Genomic DNA, 24,741 nt, shown 5'->3' with positions numbered 1-24,741 from the left:
CGTAGCCTGTGGTAAGCTGGTTTCTACATCTGGCTGCACAACACGTCTATACGCCACATGCTAGTGGTTTACTTTGTTTTTGACAAACCTGGTAGCGGTCAATATGCTGATATTGGGGAAAATACTATGTCTAAAATTCTGTATAAGAACACCATTTGAAGCGTTCATTATTACACACACACACACACACACACACACACACACACACACACACAAATGTTCTATTCTGGGATACCCATTAGTTTAGTCCCAACGCTTATTGGTCACGTACGCAAATGTGTTATCAAATTAGATAACAATACTAATACAATTTCTAAATCTGCAGCTAAAGTGAATTACGCAACAGTATAACATCTGCATCTCTCATAAGTACGGTCCGTAAGTTGCTTTTCCAATACACTTTCAAAGAAAAAGCTGAGGCAACGCCCTGTACCTATTCCAGTAATTACAGTTACTGTACGGTAGACTTAATGATTGAATGTACATCATTTCTTTAAAAATAAGTGTTAAGAGTGGTGGTGGTGATTACTGTTTAAAGAGGAAGTACAACTAGGCAACCATCCTTTCTTTTAAGACACAAAACAGTTATAAATTCACATAATCTAATCATAATTTATGTAATAAATGCGCATAAAAAAATCTTAATATTCCCCAAGAGCAACCAAATGTGGATTCCTATTCAACATTCTCTCACGTCACCTAGACTAGGAAGTCCTTAGGAGTGCTAATCATGCACAGCACAAGCGTATTCATTTTAAGGTTCAATATCAATAGCTATTTATACAACTTGTGCGGCAAATACTCATTTGTTGCCAGAATGGTAAGCGCTTAAATTCCATGAGTGCAACAAGAAATTTCACGCGCCACTCAAGTTGTATACGTCATTTTATCTATTGTATTACCATAAGAAAAATATAGGTTGTACGAAAACACAAAACATTAAAACGAAGTAAGCTTTTGGATTTCTTCGTTTACAGTGTTGTAGCAAATACGTAACCTTTGGTATTGAAGCACACGAAGAAGCGGAACAACATGGGTATTTACAAGGTGAGGTTTTACGTCAAGCGGAGATTTTTACAGGCGAGTTGTGAAGGCAGTGAACTTAATTCAGTAGGTCATGAAGCGGGTGGTAAAATAACTTGAGTTAAAGACACCTATTTTTGTTTGGTAGTATATAAATGAAATAGCTCACCTGGTGGACATGATCGAGGCATAAAATCTATCTGGTCTGACACCGTGGTTAGTGGGTTCGAGTCCCGCTGGTCAAAAAAAAAAACGTATCAATGTTGGCTGGCAGGGTAGGAGAGGTCTCTAATAACTAAATTGCGTGCCAAAAGCCAGGATTCAATCAATTCCAAAGCTCTTCGCAGTGAGTGAGTGAGTGAGTGTTGATGGCAATTCGTACATTGCAGACCCCTCTGTGTTATTGGACAGAAGTATGCTATGTGCCGGTTTTACCATCTCCCTTCCTACTGCCATATAACACGTCATTTTATTTTACCTCATTCACTCCTCTGATAGGTTGACATCGGGAAGGGCAACGGTAGTAAAAACTCGCTACCAACACTGATTTCACTTCATACCAAACCCCGCAGAACAAAAGGGACAACGGTTGGACGTACACACACCCAACGAGGTTTCAACAGAGTGCAGGTAAATGTGTAGTGAGAAGTCGAGGGGCTACACTAAGAATGCTGCCTTGAAGCAACTACCGACAAAACAGGCAAGAACCACAAGAACTGTACGCCTACGTTCCATGTACAGAAATGTTGCCATCGCAGCGGATGAGAACGTTTAATGCTTGGCCACGTGCTGCTTAAAAGTCCGTAGTAAAACCTGTGCTCCACTGGGTCACAATAAACTACAGAAAGAGAAAGGTCTATATTATTACATGCCACGTTCATATCAAACAAGGCAAAAGCAAACCTGACGACTGCTTCTTAGGAATCCCAATCCAGTATTCCGGTAATAAATACTGTAATAGAAACGTTTACTTAACACAAGCTAATTGCTTTTAGAATCTCTCACTAAGAGATGCAAAGCAGTTCTGTACCTGGTAAGTGCAGAAAATTTATGTGAAAATGGTAAGTCACCCACAATTCTTGTTTCATTTACGTAATAAAAACATTGTGATTCGGAGGATAGTGGACTGTACCTCAATGCCACGACCACTTTCTTCCCAGTCCTTGGTCTTTCGTATCCCATCGTCGCCAAAAGCCCATCTAGTTCGTGCAACGTTAAAAAATAAAGAAAAACACAACCACCTCACAAAAACTGCGAAGTTATTGTGAGCGTGAATCCCAAGTTATAGTGTAGTTAGTATCAAAAGATGAGTGATGTACTGAGATACTGAATGGTGTTGCGGAATTTAGGGTAAAACTCCAGTGATGTCGGAGGAATAACAAAAAACAGTATACACGAGATGGTCACAAAGTTGCCAATGATGAAACCATTTAGATTAAACTTTAACTGCGCGACCCCTACGTGGCATCCACATAATGTTTAGTATTTCATACATGTATATTTTGCAAGGTAGCCACTAAGAGATGTGTGAAGCTCAAATGAACCCAATGACGATTACAATCAGCACCACATCGAATAAAGGTTGTCCTTAAACCCTAACAAGAGGTACCCGTATGTCAAATTCCTGGCAAATTCACTGAACTACAAAGCTAATCGTATTTCCTTCAAACTGCCATTCTAATTTCTACATTGGTTGATAGACGTAACCAACACCTCCGAAAACAGAGAATTTGAAGATTTATGACTATGTGAGAAAGGTTGTTCTGATCTTTTACATCGACGGTGTCTTTCACAGAACGAGCCAACACACATCCATTCAGCTAGCACGTCCAACATTAAGGATTGTTGTGTCAGTCCATAAACTTATCGTTCCCAGACAGGAAAACATTTCCTTGCATTTTATGTCAATAGATAATAGAGAACAACATGTTCGTTTGCTTGAAAGACACCACTTCTTAGAAAATGTTTGCCTTATAACTACACCACGCTCGTATGAAGTAATGGACGCCAAACAGTCCAAGCTTCGCGCTATGCCACTACGCATACCAGGCAGACAATCCATCACAGGGATCGATATGCATTACAAGTGCAAGCAAGAACTGCCATGTTCAGACTGCAACAAACATCACTTCACTTGGCAAATACGAAGCGTTTCAAGACCTTGTCATCGAGGAATTTAAAAAAACAGGAAAATGATGGAATTTAGTAAGAGATAAAATGCGGCACGGCGAAGCAATGAAGCAGCAAATATTGTTCTCGTTAATCTCAGCTGAGAAAACTAGCAACAATACTTACTTGGGGAAGAAATGGTCGATATACTTGAGAACGACCTCCCGTAGCCTATCCTGCTTCATGATGGTGGATGGATAACCAACTTGACTTAATACATCTGCTTTCATTTTCTTGTATAAAAATGGAACAATCGTTGTTGATGTTACAAAAAAAGAATACGAGTCTATGTAAAAAATAAAGTCTTTCTAAAGAATAAAATAAAATTTATCACAAAAATCAACAATAACAAAAGTAGCACACCCTAATATTATTCTTCAAGCGACACACTGTCTTCGCTTCCGCAATCAACTTCACACGCGCCGACAGAGGTATTATATACTCATTGCATGAAGCATGCAACACCGTCGTATATGAATCTGTTATGACGTGCCAGGAGTTCTGTGTATGACAGACGAAGAATCGCGCGTACTCCTACTCCCAAGCTTGCCTAAGGTGCGACTGACTACTTCCCGTCCGCTACGTTTTCTAGACTACTGCTAACTCCTGAAGGTAGTACTCCAGCGGGCCACTGCATGGCGCTAGCTGTACCGTCGCTGCAATATTACAAGGCCGGGAAGTGGAGAGGACGCGAGCTTCAACAACAGCTGCTCTTGACAACACCACCGAGTAAACTGTGTTCAAGGGAATGCATCAAAACTGTATTGTTTGACAGAAATAGCCGTTGAGCGTCAGGTATAAGTCTACGAGCCCTGCACGGATGCGGATATCCGCGGATTCGCGAAGTTTGTGTCTTGGCGGATACAAACTGTGTGGCAGCGCGGGTAATTTTGCTGATAATTTATAAGTAATGACGTTTATTGATTTTCACTCGGGTATACTCTTGTTTTTGCTTGTTCTTAGGTGACCCTTGACATTGGTATGGGAGAATAGTGATGCATAAAGAGCATTGAGACCATAAAGCCGTAAATGTGACCTAAGCCTAACTGGCTCCTGTCCGCAATTAATGGAAGGAAGGAAGGAACAAACGTCAATATGTCGGTAGTTGTCGCAAGAGAAGCTGCTAGGTGTCAGGCCTATTGTATTATGTTAACAGATCTACCCGTTTCAATACCTTGGGTGTAATATACTGAAGTTAAATACTTAAATTATCCGCGGATAACCATTTTGCGAGTGCGGATGGAGGAAGTGCGGATATTATTTTGTATATCCGCGCAGGGCTCTAGATATAACCAAACACTGCATTCAATAGTAAGAATAAAGTCAGAACTGATTCCAATACAAGAAGCAATAGCTGTTTCACGCAGCAAATTAATCCCTCATAAGTACAACTGTAAAAACAAAGTAAATGATTTAAATTAGAAGATTTAGAACATAAAGAAATTATTTACTGCACTTTGAAAGAACAAGTCTGTTAGGTCATGAGCCCAGAGGCTGGTTGGATCATCAAATAGCACCATCAAATGTTATGCGGTTATAAGGAAACCCCAAAAACCAATGGTAGCACCAAAATGAGGCGTACTAGGCAAGATGAGGAGTGAGGTAGTTTGCCATTGCTTTCCTCACTGGGTCAGAAAGTACTATTGCAGCAGCATGACTGACCCTATGAGCAGCACCTTTCATAACACTCAGATGCACTAGTCATGCTCTGAATGTCATTACTCAGCACCACCCATACCCCAGCAACTTCCATATTGTCACAGCCATGGATGTTGACTGGGACTTCGGTGGAAGCTACACTTTAGTCTGGCCTGTGCCAAGAGATGGATGCAAAAGTACTGTATCCATCAAGAAATGACAGCAGGCGGGAAAGAACACGAACTAATTTAAAATTATTTTACTAGTCAGTGTAAAAGCGAAGGGTGAACGGACGAGTGTTTCAGACTGATTTAAGACATAACACTGGAAGTTTTTGTTAGACTTAATACACGGTAGATCTCACCACCAACCGCGAAATACAGTTGTTATACCAGTATATTAAATAGTATTTGTACGACTGATTTATGTGTGTATACGAGCAACGATAACTTTCCCAAATAATCAAGCCCGACACTTCAAAATTTTCCTGAATGTTTACGAATAACTTTTTTATTTCAGTTATGATTTGCTTCATGCGAATTAATTTCGTATATGAATAAACTTGCCTGCTTCTTTCATTTTTCATGTACGTCATTTGGTTTGGAAGATAGAAATTGCTGGTGCTTTTTACAGTTCTAAAAAAGCAGAGGATAACATAGTCCTACTGCCGTTTATCTGGAAGTTTATAATTATATTAGAGACTCGCACTGTTGTAAGAACAAACAAGACGTACAAATCATTATGTTAGTCGTATTTGGAAATTGGTACTTTAAGTTACCTTAGTAAACAGTTGTATTTAAATCAAGAAATGGGTTGAAATAGAAAATGCTGTACTACGCGAGCAGCGCCAACTTCTGTCTTCCTACTTTTAATGTATTTCAGTACGTGGTATAAATTTCTTTCAAGGAGAGAATTTAGGGTTGTAGGTATACTTGAAGACCGATAGTTAAAGTACCCTCTTCTAGATCATCATCGAAGAGTTGTACGGGAGGTGGATGGTTTGAATTAGAGCTGTGCAAAACGACGTGTAGACTCGTTAGAAGAAATTGGTCCCGCCCAGTCTAGACTCCTGCTCGAACACGAATTGTCGATACCTGTTGATTCTCGCGGCACACTGTTCAAATATCGCCCACTTGACTGAGCACAATTGTGTCTGTCCAGTAGTAGAAGTGGACTCGCTCACTGCACGGCTCGAATTTGAATCCCATCGTCGGCAGGCCTGAAGATGTCTTTTCATAGTTTCCCCATTTTCACACTAGGCCACGGTGGCTTCCTTTTCAGTCCTAGTCTTCTTTTTAAATCCGCAACTCGTCGAGAACATGTTACTAGTGCTGGTAGTTAATGGGACGCAAGACTGATAACATCAACAAAACCGCTACACGATTAGGTGTCAGTGAATTGGGATGCTATTTCCTCAGCGAGTCTTACTAGTCGCCAAGCCTCTTATCTTCACAGGGACTGCCTGCCCTGTCCTGCACGTGGTCAGCCGTATTGTTTGGCTTTTGTGACGCATCACTAATATATTGTTGCATTATACCACAAGGCTGATAACTTTTCCCGCCCATCATAAAATACTAAGAGCGCTGTACCGTTGCCTACGAGAAACACAAGGCACACAAGGAACTGAAGCGTTGATTATAAAATCCGGGCACGGCCGACTAGATCTGTAGCTAGCCTAGAGCGACGCATCAAGTCGGCTGTGATCCGGGCTTATTGAATTCACAATCTCTCCTCTATATGTCAGCTAAAAGAAATGTTTGGTAGCGTTAACATTAATGAGTTAGGAAAAGAAACTGATTTACTGTGGGTTTTGTTTGTCAAACTTTGTGCACTGCTCATCAGACAAGAGGGTAGAAATGGAAGTTGTTACTTTTACTCTACATCCAGCAGAGAAAAATGGATGATCGCTACTTCCAAATAGAGCAAGAAGCAGAAATCTTCGTGATCGTCGAGGTCTGCACTTTGAATTTTCAGTAATGTCATTTCTGTGCAAATACAACAGTGAAAAGACAACCAACAATGTGCCTTCGGTGTTAATCTACTGTCCGACTTATAAACAGAAAAGTGAAAGTAGTTGTAATGTCCATTGCGAGACATCACAGCCTAAAGTGAAGACAGTAGACAATAATGCCACCAAAGACGTGGGAGCAGAGATTGATTCACCAGCAAAATGTATATACAGTTTGGAAAAAAATCAAATCACTGACTGAGAGAAACTATAGCTAAACCATTAAAGAGGATAAACTGAAAGAAGACCTACGAAAGAGGGAAACATTTGCACTTGAAGCCTCCATTTGTTCAGATCGAAGCCTGCGCCAAAACTTTTGTTAGATACAATTTGTGTTTTGTGGCACAGAACAGCATTGACGATTTATGAGGTTACTGAAGTGTCTGTGTATACAGTACGTAGTGAAACGATTACATACGAGCTGATTCTTACACACTACCCATTTAAGCATAAAAGGTTGCATATCTCAGAGAAAAATACTCTGGCGGGCTTGTTTGAAACGTCGCCTTTCTGTTATGTTAGTAGGCAGTAGCACACTGGCTTTTCATGATGCTCGTGAACATGAAGCTGCAATAGTATGTTACCTTAGTACAATTTTCTCGAGAGAAAACATGTGTATTAGAAAGTGTCCGTTCCAGTACTCACACACTTGTGTGATGATGGCAGTTCGCGTTTAGTTTTGAGCGCACCGCACGAGTGTGTGCAGCGTGATGAATACATGTTATATGTTGGATTAAACTATAACAATTCGTGAGATACTTCCTGCTTTAAATCCAGAATACGAGTTGTTCCAAGATTTGAAGCATTTTTTTAATTTATTTTTTTACAAGTTGGTTTACGTCGCACCGACACAGATAGGTATTATGGCGACGATGGGATAGGAAAGGGCTCGGAGTCGGAAGGAAGCGGCCGTGGTCTTAAGATACAACCCCAGTACTGGCCGCACTAGCTCGGTGAAGCAGATTTAATATCACCGATGTTCAGAAGCAGCCTCTTATGCCACCATATCCGGCTAGCGGCGTGTGCTAGATCGAAGATTAGCCTCCTGCCTGCCAGCCTGCTCCCGAGTTTAAGCACTCTCCCCTGCCATCTCGCTCAGGTACAGAAACTACAGGCACATGTTCATAACGCGGATGTGGAGTGGAATACCCAACCCAGGGGGCGGCATTAGATCATTCGAGGCCTAGGAGTCTCATCTTCACGCCCTTCATGACCCTTGTCTTTCTTTGGCCGATACCTTCATTTTTTCGAAGGATTGAACCACTTCCTTTTCCCTCTCTGCTTACCTTCCTCTCCACCACCACTCATCGTGGAGGTTCCGCAATCTTCTCCGTCCAGTCCACATTTCCTTTGTGTTAGACTCTATTCTGGGAAATATGTTGCTTTGTGCGAGGGTTAAAACTTCACATGATTATCCGGCCTGACGAAATACCTCATCGTGGGTACAAAGACGCAGAGATGTTAAAGCTCTGAGAGTTTTCAGGACAACAGTTTTGAAAAACCTGCCCAGTCTAGAAAGCCAAGAATAACTGCCGTTTTTGGTATAATATTTGTTGTAAAATCAAACTCTAAGCACTCGCTTTCTTTTTTTTCCCTGTCTTACGTCACTGAAGTTAATATTGCCGATTATTTAAAAGTATACTGTCAGATTATTATTACCACTACTACCATTATCCTCGTCACCATCGTCGCCAAAATAGACCTACAACATTAACAATAACGATTATAATAACCCGAAACAATATTTAATGTCTGCTGGCTAATTGTCATTCATCGTATCACAAGGGAGGAGGTTCCACGCAGTTCCGAAAACCGTTGTTAGATGTCGTTATTGCATCAGTGGAGTCGAGAGTGTCGGTTCCATAGGCAGCAGTCTCGACAACTGACTATGCTGACATCTCAGAACGGGGAAGACAAACCTAATGAACTACGCTGCATAGCCAGCTAATGTGAAAGCGGCCACTGAAGAAAATCCATTGTGTAAAAAATCACAAGTACTGTAGATCTAATCTCACATTTGTTCATCGAGTTGTAAGAACAGTCGGCTGATTAAAATTCCGGTTTAAAATATTAATCTTACACCCCTGAATTATTGTATTCCGTATTTGAACTAAATCCCTAACATTTCTTTCCTTGAAACTAATTAGCATTTCTGGAGAACATTACGCAATACTGCCTAGAATTAGTTCAGGGTTCTAAAGAGACAGACTTCTATAGAACGGTCCGATTCCTAGCAAGACATTCCACGCGTGCGTACTATTTCTTGGAAAAAAACTTGTGCAATTACAAACAGACCTTTCACAATTAAAAAAAAGAAAAAGTATTTCTTAAAGGAGAAGGAAGTAGCTAGAATGTGCTCTACATCCTTCTGAAAAGAAAAGCCGTGTATTCGAAGTACAGTAGAGGAAGTGTCGTCTTCCACATGAAGGGGGGAGAGAGAATTACTAGGCTTCGTTTTTAACAATTCTCGCTCGAAGGTGATGTTCCTTGTCTCTGGGATTTATCTTAACACATCGATAGATTGTTGTGTTTAAGAGTGCGCACAAGATAGAACTATTTTTCAGGCTCTGCAGGAGTCGTGCCAAGAGGTCAGAGACCGGTAAGTCAATGGAATAAATCAAAATAACTTTTCAGCCCCTGTACACGGAACAATCCATACATACATGAACAATATGTGACAACCTCATCGAGTATTCTTATCTTCAACAGTGATCCCACATTCTGTGAAGTGAAGCCTTGCTCTTACGGGTTAGTGCTCGTTTCTCATCGTATCTCTGCGTACCAAAGGCAATCAAATATCACTTTCTGCACTTCTATATAAATACAGGTTGAAATGCGAGGAGATTTACTGCAACTTGATCACGTTTCAGGGCGTCTCTCCGTGTACCACCAGATTTAAAGTATTTCTCCACATTTCGTGCACAATATTACAACGATGTGGTGGTGGTGATTATTGTTTAAAAAGAAAGTCAACAAGGATCCTCTATATAACACAAATCAAAGAGAAAAAGTGGAAGGGATCCGATACTTCGAAAAATGAAAGTATCGGCTAAAGAAGGACAAGGGCCACGAAGGGCGTGGAAATTGGAAGACTCTTTAGGCCTCGAGTGCTCTAATAACGTCGGGATCGGATAGATGAAAGTGAGGAGCCTGGCACAAGTGGAAGCAATGCCAGGACTCAGCTGAGGGCCTCGTGGTCGCCAACTCACGTTCTCAAGTTGAGAGACCCTACGGCCCCTTTCAGTCGCCTCTTACGACAGGCCGGGGATACCTTGGGCGTTATTCTACTGCCGCACCCACACGGAGAAATATTACTAAGGTCCTCTCAAATCTAGCTCCTACCGGACGAGTTGGGCGCACGGCTGTGAGCTTGGATCCGGGAGATAGTGGGTTCGAATCCCACCGTCGGCATCCCTGAAGGTGGTTTTTCGTGGTTTACCATTTTCACGCCAGGCAAATGCTGGGGCTGTACCTAAACTAAGGCCACGGCCGCTTCCTTCCAACCTCTTCGCCTTTCCTACCCGATCGTCGCCATTAAGACCTATCTGTGTCAGTGCGAGGTAAAGGCACCAGCAAAAAAAACTCCCAAAGCTCTTCAACAAAAAGACACGAGCTTATCATCCAGTAAGGGTACACTTAATGTGAAGTAATTTGCTGCCATTTTTACCTATGATGACTTGGCTATGAACAGGTCTTTGTACCTGATCTTGTGCTGCTTTACAGTGTGAATATGCCGCAACATGTTTGGAGATCCCTCGTCACCGACGGCGTAAAAATAGCCTATCTGGTGAAATGATAAATGCAGCCTGACATGAGATGGTATACGGTACAGCGGTACAGGACACACTAAACAGAAGAACGTACTCCACGATGGTCACCAACTCCCTCAGGGAACAGGCTATATGATGTTTCCCTCCCAAAACAAGCTCCGCAATGTGCGAGCAGCTACGATCACGTCCTTTACATGTGATGATGCCATTTGTGTTTTTGTTCTCTGTATCAATAAGGAGGCACAGCTGCGAGTTTGACCCACGCTGACGTACTAACAGTCAACTATTTACTGTAGGTCAGGCGAGTTGCGCTGGAGCAAGACGTCACACGGAGGACCCGACGATAATTTCTGCAACTAAAGAAGCAGCTGAGGTGTGGTTTTGGAAACGATTAAACTGAAAGAAGTTCGCACTCGCGCAGAGAAGACGAGAGATCGAGTTCGTATTTCAGACAAACACGAGGATTAAACGATAAGAGGAAACTTACATGACTTACAACCGCCCAGGGTGCTCTTAACTCACAGTCCAACCGATAAAGTGGCTCCGCGGTTTGTCCCACTGCCGGCACTGTAAGGCCACCACCACTCCTATCCCACTGTCACCACAAGACCGGTCCGTGTCGGTACGAGGTAAAGAAAACTGTACAAACTCACAATCCAAAAAGAAGCAAGGGTCCGGAAAATGTCGAAATTTAACCCTCATAAAAATATAGTTTTAGGTGTTTTTGAATGACCAATAGTTGATGGAAAACATGAACTACTGTTTTATCGGGCGTTTTTTCAACAATAATGAAAGAGTACAAACAAACCTCCACATAAATGCACATATAATCGACATAGAATACACATGAAAGGTAAAAAGGTGAATTAAAGGAATGGAAGCTAAAGAAATGCATACAAAAACTACTACCTTCTTTAGACTAAAGTCCATTCCGGATTTATGTATAACGACCACTTACATAGCATCGAGGTGACTGGTCTTCCCTTGGTTCACGCTGTACCATCTCAAAGTGATTCCCGGATTGGCGAGGACGCTGCAGAGATCAGCATTATGGAAGACTCAGTAGTTATACGGCATTCGAACCAACGGGCTATAATCACTCACTGGTCCCTCGGGACCTCTGAGAATAGTGGTCTCAGGAAGCGACCACAAAATGCCCTATGATAGGTGAAACTCTCAAATATGTCATAGCACGCCCGACAGCATTTATTTCTGTTAAATAAAAATTGCCGATTTCACTTTCATGGAGCTCGTAGTATGCTAAACAGTAACTGTATTAAATTACATATTGGACTAATTTGCATTACGTATTCAAATAAGAAGACCTAACCAGAACATGAAATAGGGGGTTTTTCGCCATGTTTAGAAAAGTTTCAAATAAAAGTTGCTTTAAATTTACTTTAGACCACTGTAGGTTGTAACAGCTTTTTTGATACGGTAGAAATATCTGAGATAACTGCAAATAACCGTCTGGTCCAGAAAACGAGAACATTTTTTAAGTTCCCACGTGAGCTAGATTATTTGTTAACAGTCTGAACATCTTCCTCTCAGAGAACTCTTATGGTCGCCCCTACTGACACAAATGACCTCGGTGTCATCATTACTCGACAGTGTATTATTTAACTAAAGCTAGATAGATCAATACGTCAGAATAAATTAATTCAGACTCCTCTAGTTACGTTTACATAGATTCAAAGCTGCCCCGAAGGTACTTTCCGACACACGGTCCCGCGTTTGCGACGTCCATCTTTGAAGCTCGGTCAAAAATCTTGGCACTCCATAACCATTGTTGTTGGCATGTAAAATATCTCTGCCGTAGGAACCGTCGCAGCAAAATTCCGCTTTTATTGCTAGGCAACAGGTGAACAGGATTATCGAAACTGCAACTCTGATCGCCTCGCAAACTTGGTTTTTACGTCCTACTAACTCCTCTGAATGTTTTCGGAGACGCCGGGATTCCGGAATTTTGTCCCGTAGGTTTTCGTTTACATGCCGATAAATCTACCGACATGAGGCTGGGACTCAGAGTAAGCCCACATTATTATTATTATTATTATTATTACTACGCAAAATGACCATTTGTTGCTCCACCACTAAAACATTAACATAATTACCCCTCATTTTGTTCTGAGAAAGGAAACAGCAATTGCTAAGGAGAAACGAACATTTCCAGGCCATGTTACGAGTGATGCTGAATTGGCAACAGTGCTCCTGTAATAACAAGCGGAACCAGAGAAGCTGTCTGTAGCCATGCAGACTGGAGGAGCTCGTCTCGGATGTTGCATCATAACGGTAAAAAGTGGCCAATGACAAGAGCGGCCGGAGCGGCTATCACAGCCCCCACCAAGTCGGTCGTATTAAGCACATTCGCAAGTCTCTATAATCATTTCTGTCAAAGACTTCTCCCACCGATAAGAGAAACACAAGGTCAATTATGTCATCTTTTTACACACGCACATCTACTCCTCGCTGCGATTGTCAAGTCTCTATCAAATTGTGTCTGTCTCAAATGTTTGCCTCATGCCATTATTAGGCCTATATTTTTCACAATCTATCAAATGTCTGAGGAAATATTAGTTCTAACCAAAATGTGTACGACCGAACGAGCTATTTGCAAAACTTCCATAAGCTAATTGTTGGATACAAAATAAAAGTGGCGGGATACCATTAAAATGATAGCTATGCCGGCACCTGGTTGGACACACTGCTTCGAGCAGTCGCTAACTCAGCCCCAAGACGTGGACAATAAGAAGAAAATCATATGTGAACACTTTCTTCAATCATATGGTCTTAACCGTGACCGGTTTATTTCTAGGAGTTCGTGGCACTACAATAAAATCCTTTAACTGGTGTGCGACGAACGAAACAGAGAAGAGCTGATAATTAATTAGTAGCTATTCTAAAACAACATTTATAAAATACTAAATAATGTTACCTATTCCGGACTTAGGTACGATGTTACTTTCTGTTTCTAAATAACACAAGGTATTTGTTTCTTATACGGTATAACATCAGCACAAGCGACTACAAGCACCCTGAATTTTACAAAAAAAAAAAAAAAAAACGCTAGTAGACGTAATGTCTACTTGGAAAAGCTGCTTGGACTCATACTGTACGGAATGCAACACATTCGTATGGGATAGATTTAACAATTATAAAACATAAATGTGGTGGTGCAGAACGCTTAACGAGTCTGAAAATGCCTATTATGTTGAGTATATATCTGGGGGTACCTAATCCTTTCAATATGTTCAAATGTATTTTGTTGTACCTCTCCTGCTACCAAATAACAACTCTTCAACTGACCAATGCTCAAGTCGGATGCTGCAATATTCGCTTAAATACAGGACGCACAAATCCAGACGTGGATCAGATAATAAATTAAGTGGAGATGTTCACGAATGTTTATCAACGCTGACGAGAATATCGTTACGGTTTGTTCTCACCGCGTGATCATTAAACCCTACTGACGAGGGAGGTATCGAAATGAGAAGTGCTTTGGAAGCCAAGCGGGAAGAAAAACTAAATGTGATGGTGTACAATGACTGACGGCAGTGGCTAAACACCAGCAAGTCCATGTCGTAAGAACTCTGGTGAAACTCGACAAAATTAATGAAAACTCAGCCAGTCTGAGATCTGGTCGAGCTGAGGCCAAAAGACAGCCTGCGATGTCCTGAGAATAGTTATTCCTGCATTAAGACAAATATCGGGACAGTTCCTAGTGTAGGCCACGGCCGCGAACCCTCTCACCTTCTCCGATACAAATCTTCTGGCCTGAGAGACGCACGCCACATTGCAGGAGGCCCGCCTCCCCCTTCAGGGAAGGAATGAAAACATTTACTAGTACTGTGACGTGAAACCATGGCAGAGTCTCATACCCTCACTAGTAATATCAGTGTTGCAGTCGCAGAGGCTTCCGCACTTAGGGCTGACATGGAGTGTGGTTTCTCTGCTCTAGCCAAACGCTGGGAGAAAACCTAAAATCAATGATAGTTTTAGGACTCCCTCAGTTGATCGGCAATCAAAGTGTAGTGTCAAAGTGTAAAGTGTATCCTTCCAGATATTTTCGTCAGCTTTCGCCTTTTCCATTGGACCTCGTTTGGTCAGTTATTGTTCTCTTCCAAGTAAGTTTACGAAGCCTAAATAAATCATTGCTCTGCCTCTTACCCAGCTTTCCTATATTTAGCCGATCTTCAGCAGTGACGGGGTCGGAATCCTTCCTCTTCTCCTAAAAATCCTGGTATGTTAGTCCAACCGTTTAAACTCTTAAAACTGCAATCATAAGAGTTGCATAACGTATCTTGAGAGAATCTGGAAGTAGAGTTGTATTTATTGTAACTATTTAACGAATAAATACAAAATAAAATAAGTAAATATAACATAAAGCAAATTCAACACACCACGTATTGGTAACGTGTACAAAGAACGGGATATTCAGCACTGCATTATATTATTTTTGCACTTAAAATCTGTGTGCCGCAGTCTCTCAACATGTCACCTGTCGGCTTCATCAGAATAAGACGCCGAGGTTCCTCGTGAACATCTGACACGAAGCTGACATTTGAGCACCAGGCTGAGCCACTGAGCCCTGCATACAGAAAGTGCTGTATACTGAGCGCTCTGTGGTCAAATAAAAAAATATTTCAATACTGATGAATTTAAGTATACAAACAGATGCGATAAAATGAAAGTGATATCATGAAGATATAAACGCCAACATTGTGGACGTAGAAAGCTACTGCTATTCTTAGTCACTGGAGCCATGTGCTAAAGAATCATAACACATTCGAGAAAACAGAAAAACACATCTACTGCCGATTTGTTGAGAAGAGACACTATGATTTTCGGCGACAGATACACAAATATTTAATAATAATAATAATAATAATAATAATAATAATAATAATAATAATAATACCTGGGTGAATGGATCCAACTCAATGGACTGGATAAAAAGGCAAACAAGGCAAGAGTCAGAAAATTAGATCTGGCCTAAAAGCTAACACAAAACAGGTATAACAAACGGGCAATATCCTGCAAGGCCAAAATCGGACATTATAACTCGGTATTAATACCAGAAGGATTGTACGCTTCAGAGTGCCTGATTTTAAATTAAGAAAAGGGGAGCTGCAAGAACTCGAAAAGAAGGAAATGAAGAAGGGTGGACCACAGGAGACTACTGACGGGACTTGGAAGAAAAGGAGAAATGAGGAGTCCTACAAGTACACTGAGGACACCTGGTAAACGGCTGACCGAAAGGTTCTTAAAATACATCATGGGATTAAAGGCAACCTCCAAGTGGGCACAACAGGTCAAGGGGGATGCGGAAGAAGTTGGATTTATACTGCAGATAGAACAGAGTTCAGAAGAAGAGTCGACAATCTGAAATCATTTGAAGAGAAACCACTAAAACGGAGGCCCGAACGGATCGTTTCCCAAGAGGTAAGATGAGAAGCGAAAGAATGAAGAAGTTTTGGGAAGAGAAGAGAAAAGGCCAAGAAGCCTTAAGTTCTACGCGGTCAAATTCGGAAAGAAAAATAAAAGGTTTTATGTCGTACTAACTACTTAACGGTTTTCACAGACGTCGAACCCACAAATTACGTTCACAGCATCTAAGCCGTTCAGCCCATTGGAGGCCGTCTTCGGAGTAGGAAGCACGCAAGAGTTCACAGCGAAGGACGTGGAGCAGGCGACCAGCAAGACTTACGAACTGCAGGTGAGTCTGGCCGCCGCAGACTATTTCAGTATAGGAATGTTAAGCCGAGCTGAGAAATGCACCGATCTGCTGCGATGGTGCGTCGCGAACTCCACTTGGCCATGACATACTTCAGTCATCGGAGGCGAACAACAACGTCGGCCGTGGGTTGTGAGTCACGCTACCTACACCACACGCACTCGAGGGTTAGAAATTTCGGCCAGAAAGGACACCCACTCATTTTTGTTGAGAGGAAACAGAGAGTTTACTACCGAAGCGCTGTGCAGAAAAGCTAATTAATAGGAGTACATTACAACTTGTGTCAGTGGTGCTGTTCTGTTGGTACATTTCATGACGTGATATTTTTCACACTTTTTTCCGCACAAACCGCAAATACAGTCGTCCGTTGCCTCGTGGAACGACTCCAGACTACAGATTCGGTGGTGGAAACAATGTGTTGCCAAACGTGTCACTACGTACCTCAGTTGGCATTCCGCTTCCTTCCAGTCTTCGGTTTCGTCTATGTTATTCCTTTTCGTTTGCAACTCTTGTAGGAGCACCGTGTATGCAAGAGCAGTTGTAGCCTCAGGTCCTCTACTAGAAAGGTTTCCCTTACCAGTACGTAAGTGGTTTTTTTTTCTTACTGGCTTTACGTCGCACCGACACAGATAGGTCTTATGGCGACGATGGGACAGGAAACGGCTGGGAGTGGGAAGGAAGCGGCCGTGGCCTTAAAGGTACAGCCCCAGCATTTGCCTGGTGTGAAAATGGGAAACCACGGAAAACCATCTTCAGGGCTGCCAACAGTGGGGTTCGAACCACCCATCTCCCGAATACTGGATACTGACCGCACTTAAGCGACTGCAGCTATCGAGCTCGGTGTACGTAAATGTAGCGCGACCACGTGTATTTTTAAGTATCTCGCTTTTAGGTTTTCAACCTCCCTTAACTGCCTCTTAGCTAGGTGTTCCCATATTAATTCCAGTCCATAAGTAAGTACGGGAATAACTTCCACTTCCAATAATTTCATTGCCGTGGCTACGGACATTTTCGATCTATGTTTGATGTCGCTTATGCTTTTTTTATAGCAACAGCTAGTCTTTCCCTTATATGGATTGTACAGGCCGATGCGGTTATTTTGTTGGTGATGCCCAGGTACTTAAAATGATTCCTTGGAGTCAGCACTTGTCCTCTGCATGTTATAGCTTCTCTTCTCTGTTGTCTACCTTCTTTTCTAAAAGCTACAAATTCCGTCTTTCTTTCATTTATCACCAAGTCATTCTCTTCTGTCCACTCTGCAACGAGGTCCATCGCTTTCTGTAGATCTTCTATGTTTTCTGAGGCGAGAGACATGTGCATAAATGTAGATGCGTGTGGTCGGTGCACCTTCCTTGACTCGGGAGACTATTTCGCTCGTGTAGATGTTAAACAATGCTGGACTAAGTGGATCGCCTTGTAGCACACCAACCGTTTGACTTATCCAATTTGATTTTGATAGACCATCCCACACCTGTATTTGATTTTCGGCCAGTATATTTGTAATTAGTCTTGTCAGCTCCGACTGCCCTACTAAGTTCTCCAGTTTTTCCATAAGCGCACTCCTATTCACTATGTCAAACGCTCTGCTGATATCGATGAAGATGGCAAATATCTTATGGTCTTTAATCATCTCCTCAATCTCTGTGAGTAGGTTTCCAACAGCCATCAAGGTGGATCGACCATGTCTAAAGCCAAATTGTTCTTCTGACAGAAGCAGGTCCACTGTGGTACTCAGCCTGAGTCAGTAGTCTTGTTAGCAGTTTAAAGGGATCTGATTCTAGTGAGGTTCTCTTCGTATAATGGAAAATGGCATGCGCTTTATACCAGTGGAAGTAAGGAAAGTAATATCTACAAGTAAACCTCTCAGGACACCCAGTCTGAAAGGGATCTGCAATGAACACTTAAAGCTATCATTGCCCTATCTGGAAAACAAATGGACAGAACTCTTAAATAGTGTGTTAAAAGAAGCCATATTCCATTTGACTGGCGTAAATCGATCATCAAGTTATTGTACAAAGGGAATAGCTAATTAATCCTCATTCCACCACCTATCCAGTAAGGCTCCCACCATTGACATAGGCTAATAGCCAAACAAACGGATCTGACCTTTCTCTGGAAATTCTTCTCATCTATAAATATATGTATTCCTTCAGAGGCTTTTCGCTAAACCTCTCAGGACACCCAGTCTGAAAGGGATCTGCAATGAACACTTAAAGCTATCATTGCCCTATCTGGAAAACAAATGGACAGAACTCTTAAATAGTGTGTTAAAAGAAGCCATATTCCATTTGACTGGCGTAAATCGATCATCTGAGAAAGATTTATTCTTTTTTTCCCGCGAGTTCTTCTGCCTTCCAGAAGTGATTTTACTAGCGCCCCGCAAAGCTATGGAATTTGATCATGGGATGTAAAAACCTTGCCCCTTTTAAAATTTAAATTTTGAACTGTATATACAGAAAAGCATTATGTAAAGGAATTGCTACATTTGTCTTTGAATGGGTGAATAAATGGCTGAATGTTATTGATTAGTTAACTAGTTGAGTGAGATAATGAATGAGCAGTAAGAAATCATACATAAATGATGATGCCTGTTGTTTAAAGGGGCCTAACATCTAGGTCATCGGCCCTCATAATACAGACATCAGTTATAGGTACATATTTTACAAATTTATTTGCTTGTTTATTAATTTAATAAACAATGTAAATCATGAACTTCTTCTTCGTCTTCTTGTCCCATTTAGGTGGGATCGGCTTTGCTGGTCGCTCTCCTCCAATAGCTTCTATCTTTAGACTCTATTTACGCACGTTCAATCGCACAAAAATCTGGGAAACATAGAAGATGACTTTCTTTCAAAATTCCCCTTTTGAAATAGTATGAACCTACTGTACAGGCGGTACCATCTCTTCTCGACCACCGGCTATCAACAGTTTACGAATATATTCGTCTTACAAGAATATAATATAAAATTAAATATTTCTTTCCAGCCAATTATTGTGCGGTGAAGTTTACGTAGTAAACAATGTCAATACTGTATTGCAAATATTATCTAATTTTAAGTATTGCTCTATGAAATATTTTATATGTACGTGGAGCTCGCCCTTCCGAATTGCGGTACCGATATTGCCTCTGACGATGGTCATATCCTTGTAATCCGGCTCCTTGGCCGAACGCTCAGCGATACCCTGCCGGGCTGGCTCGCAGACTGGGAGATTCTGTTCCTCTTCGTGTACACAGAAATATAAAGGGCATCCGGCCGTAAAACCTACATCAAATTCCGACCCCAGAAAGTGGTGGTAATAATTGTTTTAACAGGAAGTACAACTAGGCAACCTTCCTCTATATAACACTAATCAGAGAGAGAAAAATGAAGGGATCTGACAGTTCGAAAAATGAAGGTATCGGCCAAAGGAAGGCAAGGGCCACGAAGGGCGTGAAAATGAAAGACAAGACTCCCTAGGCCTCGCAACCTAATAGCATCGGGGTCGGAAAAGAACAAGAGTTGACCACGGGAGGTCGGACAGGTCAGATGAAAGTGAGGAGCCTGGCACAACTAAGTGGAAGCAATGCCAGGACTCAAGTTCAGAGCCCCTGGGACCCCTTTTAGTACCCTCTTGTGACAGGCAGGGGTTACCGCTCCCACTCACAGAGGGACAACACCGGAAAACTCAGATTACAGCCAGGAAGAAGACGACATACCGTTATAATCCGTCAAGCAAGTATTAGTATCTGTGCTCGCAAGATGCCGTGGTTCTCTAGTTCAGTCCTCCAGAAGAGTTGTTCAGCTTAAGTGGGCCAATGCCTATCACGGCTTGAGGCCCCGTGGTCGCCATGAAACACCGTCACATTCGAAGGCCCAGTTTTGCCCTAACCCAAAACAAAAGCTTTAATTTCTTTTTAATATCATGCATATGTAGGGCAGACCTCAAGGCCAGCACTCAAAAAGTTCACTGGTCGACTAATTTGCAAGCTACAATTACGTGCGCTAAAGGTCGACTGTAGAAAGTGCGCCAAAAGCTGATGCAATCGTCCGGACATTGACACCACCACCGGGTGCCAGAATTCCAGCGCGTAAATAAACTTTGAATCACTTCAGTTTGGGCAATATTTACACGAAATATCATCCCTTATGCGGTCTAGATGGTTTCATGCATGTGATGTACAAATCTGGCCTAATAATAACAGTCGACGAGGCTCCCTGTCGGTGGACTTCGTAATAACAATCTAAATCACCGAATACCTTTATTATTACAACTCACCCGGTAGAAATGATCAGATAGTGAGGACTGCATCTTCCATAATGTCTATATTTACACTGTTTAAATGGAACCATATTTATTTATTTATGTATTTATTGTGTCTAGGTCTGGGAAGGTAGCGGCCGTGGTTTTCATTAAGGTACACACAGCTAGCACTTGCCTGATGAGAAAATGGAAAACCACGGAACACCATATTCAGGTCTGCCGATGGTGGAATTCGAACCCACTATATCCCGAATGCAAGTACACAACGAATACCGGTATTTTGGGAGATAGTTGTAAGTTTGTGAAAAATGTAATAATCGCGAACATCTGCGTTATTCTTCCTCACAAGGTAATCACGCATCAAACACAAATAATCGAGGATCGTAAATGTTATAGGGTACTCTCCAACTTTAGTTGCGTAACATGTATTGATAGGACCTGTATGAACAGAAATGTTCGAGAATTAAATTTTACGACCTTTCCCTAAACTACTCTTTTCCCCGCTGGAATTTAAAAAGAATATAGCCTAAACCTAGACGGTAATGCTTTCTCCCCAGTGCATACATACATTACACTACGGAAAGTAAAAAAAAATCACTACCTTCTTATTCTGGACAGACCAACATAGAATAGCAATGTTTAAAGAGTTCTGACCAAGGTAGACAAGCAGATACAATGAACAGCAGTTTCCTCCTTACAATATTGAGTGATACATCAACACAGTATTCAATTTTAACCTCACATTGGTACATAACAGAAGAATAAATATTTTCTTAAAAGCGTTAAACAAAATTATAAACAATAAATTTGATTCGCTAGGACTAGTGAACTGTATCTCCTTCCATGTTTCACAAGTCAACAGCTCGCAATAACGTAGTATTTCAAGTTCAAAGATTAGAACACCTCTTCACCTGCAATTTACCATTTATTAAAATGCTATGTTGTTAAAAGAATCGCACATACAGTAATCAAACATTTGAAGGCCCGTCCTTTCAATTTATAAATTCAGATGTTATTCTCTTGTTTTGTCGTAACTGGTGTTCCCTTATGTATTAATCACTTATTCATTAATCACTTATTGTTTTAGTTTTGTTTTTGTTTTAATTCCCGTATTTTCATATTATGGAAAAATCCTGGATGAACTTTGGATAGTTTCCTTTGTATGCTTACATTCTTCAGTCTTTATTTTGTATTTATTTGTAATAACATGTAAGCCTGTATCGTTACCCTAAGTCACTGGGAACCAGGTAGGTTTTTTCTTCTTTTCTTTTTTCAGAAGTAGTTCAAGGAGGAAAAATTGTGCGTCTGGTACCGTTAAAAGCCAACACACTACCTGAACCATTAGTCCTGTTAAAAATAGAGCTCTAACAATGTTGCAGGAACAAAAAAAGATTGTTGACTGCCTTCGTGTATGCTTTATCCGAAAATAACGGGTACACTGTTAGTCTTATCAAAAAAGGAAGGTTTTACATTTACTATGCAAACAAGCCTATGCATTTTCTTTGTGACTTAACAGTTTTCTAGAAGATTGTATTTCTGTCGTGATAACGGAGCATGCGATCGCACGTCGATCACTGTACAGCTGAGTGGATCGTTATTTGTACCCATTAGTGCCGCAAGTTCAGCAATAGTTATACTCTGTGAGAGAAATGGGACAATGAAAGAACATGGGTGCCAAGGCGAATAAAACTGTACACCTGAATCATTACCTTCATCATGCAAAACAAAGAAGATACAGTACTGTTCCCTGGCTTCACGGTAACTGATGTAGAGGCAGAAGGGATCAGAGATTCTTAACAGGCACAAATCTTAATAATAATATATTTAATGCAGCCAAATAGCCATAACTGAGAATATAGATTACACTGATGGGTTACATATTTACATAATCATTTACAGACATTGTTCTTCTTGTACATAATTCAATGTGGTACTGTTCACACGTTTTTCCACACAGTGGGCACTCACGGTCTATACTTGGGTCACGGAAGTGTTTTAATTTGCAGAGTAGGTGATGAAAACCGTGAACTGCTAATCTTGTAATGACATGTCTTAATTCAAAATTAGCTTTTGTCCATGAGCGATTGTGCCATAGAAGTCTGGCTGGACTTCTCTCTTCTCCGTCAGTTTTGCCAGCAGTTTCTCTGATGCACCTGTGTTCGGTAGGGGCATACTTGTCCTGAGATCGTCTGAGTTCAACACGGGCGGAGCCGCAAGAACGGTTAATAATAATCGACAACGCTCGGGTAGGAATCAGAACAAGAGTAGGTAATTTGTAGCTACTGCCCGTTGGTTGCCACGAAAACATCTTCATTACTGTTTTTCTCGTAAATCCGTATCACTCTGTTGCCGCCGAACACACCACTGGTAGAGCGGCACGCTATTGGTGGCCAAGTTCTCAGTTCAGTCAACCTGTCTGTTCACCGCGACAGGTAGACAATATTGTCTGACAAAGTAGTTTTTGGCTGTTACAATCGATCATATTCCAACATAATATTTTGTTAGCTATAAAAAGTAGCATTTCCAATCCCGAATCAAGTGTTATCTCGGAGAAAAAAACAAACACGGCCACCAATTCAATCGGAATCGTATTACAAAGGACAACATTTTTGCATTGGCAGATAACATGTATATTAATTAGAGGTGGAGATTTACTGTGGTTTGAAATAGCAAATTTATAAATTTGTTCCATTTATGATTTGTACTTCAGCGTTCTGAACAAAAACCATTTGAGTTCGTCTGCTAGATAGGTAATGTCCTTCGCTGACATTAGTGTGAAATTAGAATCCCATTTACAGGCGTTGTCATCAGCAAGCGTTAAATCTTGCTCTGATCATGAAAATGGGCGAAGGGGACATTGATACATATGGTTCACTGTTTGTTCTTCACCGCAGTCGCACTTGCTGTCCTCTGATGTGAAACCCCATAACTTAAGTGAGGACTTAACCCTGCCGACACCAGTTCTTAATCGGTTAAGGGACCTCCAAACACTCCAGTCTTCATTGTAGCCAGCCGGAAGTTGTTCACGCGGCTCCATCCATTCTTGCTGCTTAGATTTCCACAAGGAAAGTCTTGCCTTATCTGGTGGTCCTTTAAAGGGCTTTGATGTTTGGAGGAAGCATTTCCTGGATTTCAGCCTAGATTGAGATTGTTGATGACCAAACACCGGGTGAGTTTCAACGTTGTCAACCTCCGGTCGTTCCTTGATCGGCAGCGACTTGTCAACGAACACTTGGAGGTGCAACGCCAGCAAGACAGTCTAGCTTCTCAACAGGGGTAGGTTTCGCGCATCCTGCGATTAATCTACAAGCTTCATTCAGGCCAGGGTCCACAGTCTCGGCGTGGGATGATCTATACCACACAGGGGATGCGTATTCTGCAGCCGAGTAATACAGAGCCAATGCAGTGGTTCTAAGAACTTGTGGTTTTGCACCCCAGTTTGTACCTCGAAGCTTCCTCAGCAATAAAATAAAAGTTAATTATGTATAATGAAAGTGTGCATTTAATTATAACATAAAAAGGGCGCATTTATATTGATAAAAATCAGAATAATAAATTTACAGAATAAACAATTCATGAATCACTGACGCTGTTGAAGGAAATCGTAGAAAATTTTGTTTTGTCGTTCGTATTCTCAGTCACAATTACCTGGGAGGGTCGCAAATACTTGAACAAACTCTACATGACATTCCAAGGGCGCACAAACTCTTCAGTTTAAGTTTCCGAAAGGAAAAGAAAAGAAAAACGTTTTATTTTTAGACGTCACCCGTTTCGCATTTTAGTAGGCTACATACAGTATTTTGCATTTTGAGTAAATCTCACATCTTATTACGCAGTCAGAACACATTCAAAAGTGGTTTATATGTCGTAAACAATGAAAATACGGAAGTACAAGTCGTAATAAACATTTCGCGTAATATCACCGGGAAAACTCGCGACGCCTACATGTGACACAACAACATGTGTATATTAAACAGGATATTTTGAACAATCTGTTGTGAACTCAAGCCCATAGCAACATGTTAAATGGATTATATTATATTCAGTTACATAGGTAACATAATATCAAGGTAGGATTTTTTGTTATTTTACGTTGTATGAAAAGGATGCTTGCTGTAATTGGGGTAAACATTCTGTCACATGTAAGCTATGTAATT

The 24,741-nt window shown here is 41.3% G+C and overlaps 1 protein-coding gene across 3 annotated transcripts in view; it reads right to left on the bottom strand.

Moving 5' to 3' along the window:
- Window positions 1–24,741, bottom strand: part of LOC136882067 (protein bunched, class 1/class 3/D/E isoforms) — a 285,530-nt gene that overhangs the window by 77,524 nt on the left and 183,265 nt on the right. The window contains exon 1 of one of the 3 annotated variants that reach the window (XM_067154574.2): window positions 3,319–3,760. The exons of the other annotated variants lie outside the window; for them this stretch is intronic. Coding sequence (XP_067010675.1) covers window positions 3,319–3,422 — 104 coding nt within the window. The 5' untranslated portion in view covers window positions 3,423–3,760. Of the gene's footprint in view, window positions 1–3,318; window positions 3,761–24,741 lie in introns of those variants that run through there. 3 annotated transcript variants of the gene reach the window in all.

The sequence above is a fragment of the Anabrus simplex genome, chromosome 10, assembly GCF_040414725.1.
Source record: "Anabrus simplex isolate iqAnaSimp1 chromosome 10, ASM4041472v1, whole genome shotgun sequence".
Classification (NCBI taxonomy): domain Eukaryota; kingdom Metazoa; phylum Arthropoda; class Insecta; order Orthoptera; family Tettigoniidae; genus Anabrus; species Anabrus simplex.
Note: the sequence above shows the minus strand (reverse complement) of the source record. Positions and strands in the feature narration are given on the sequence as shown.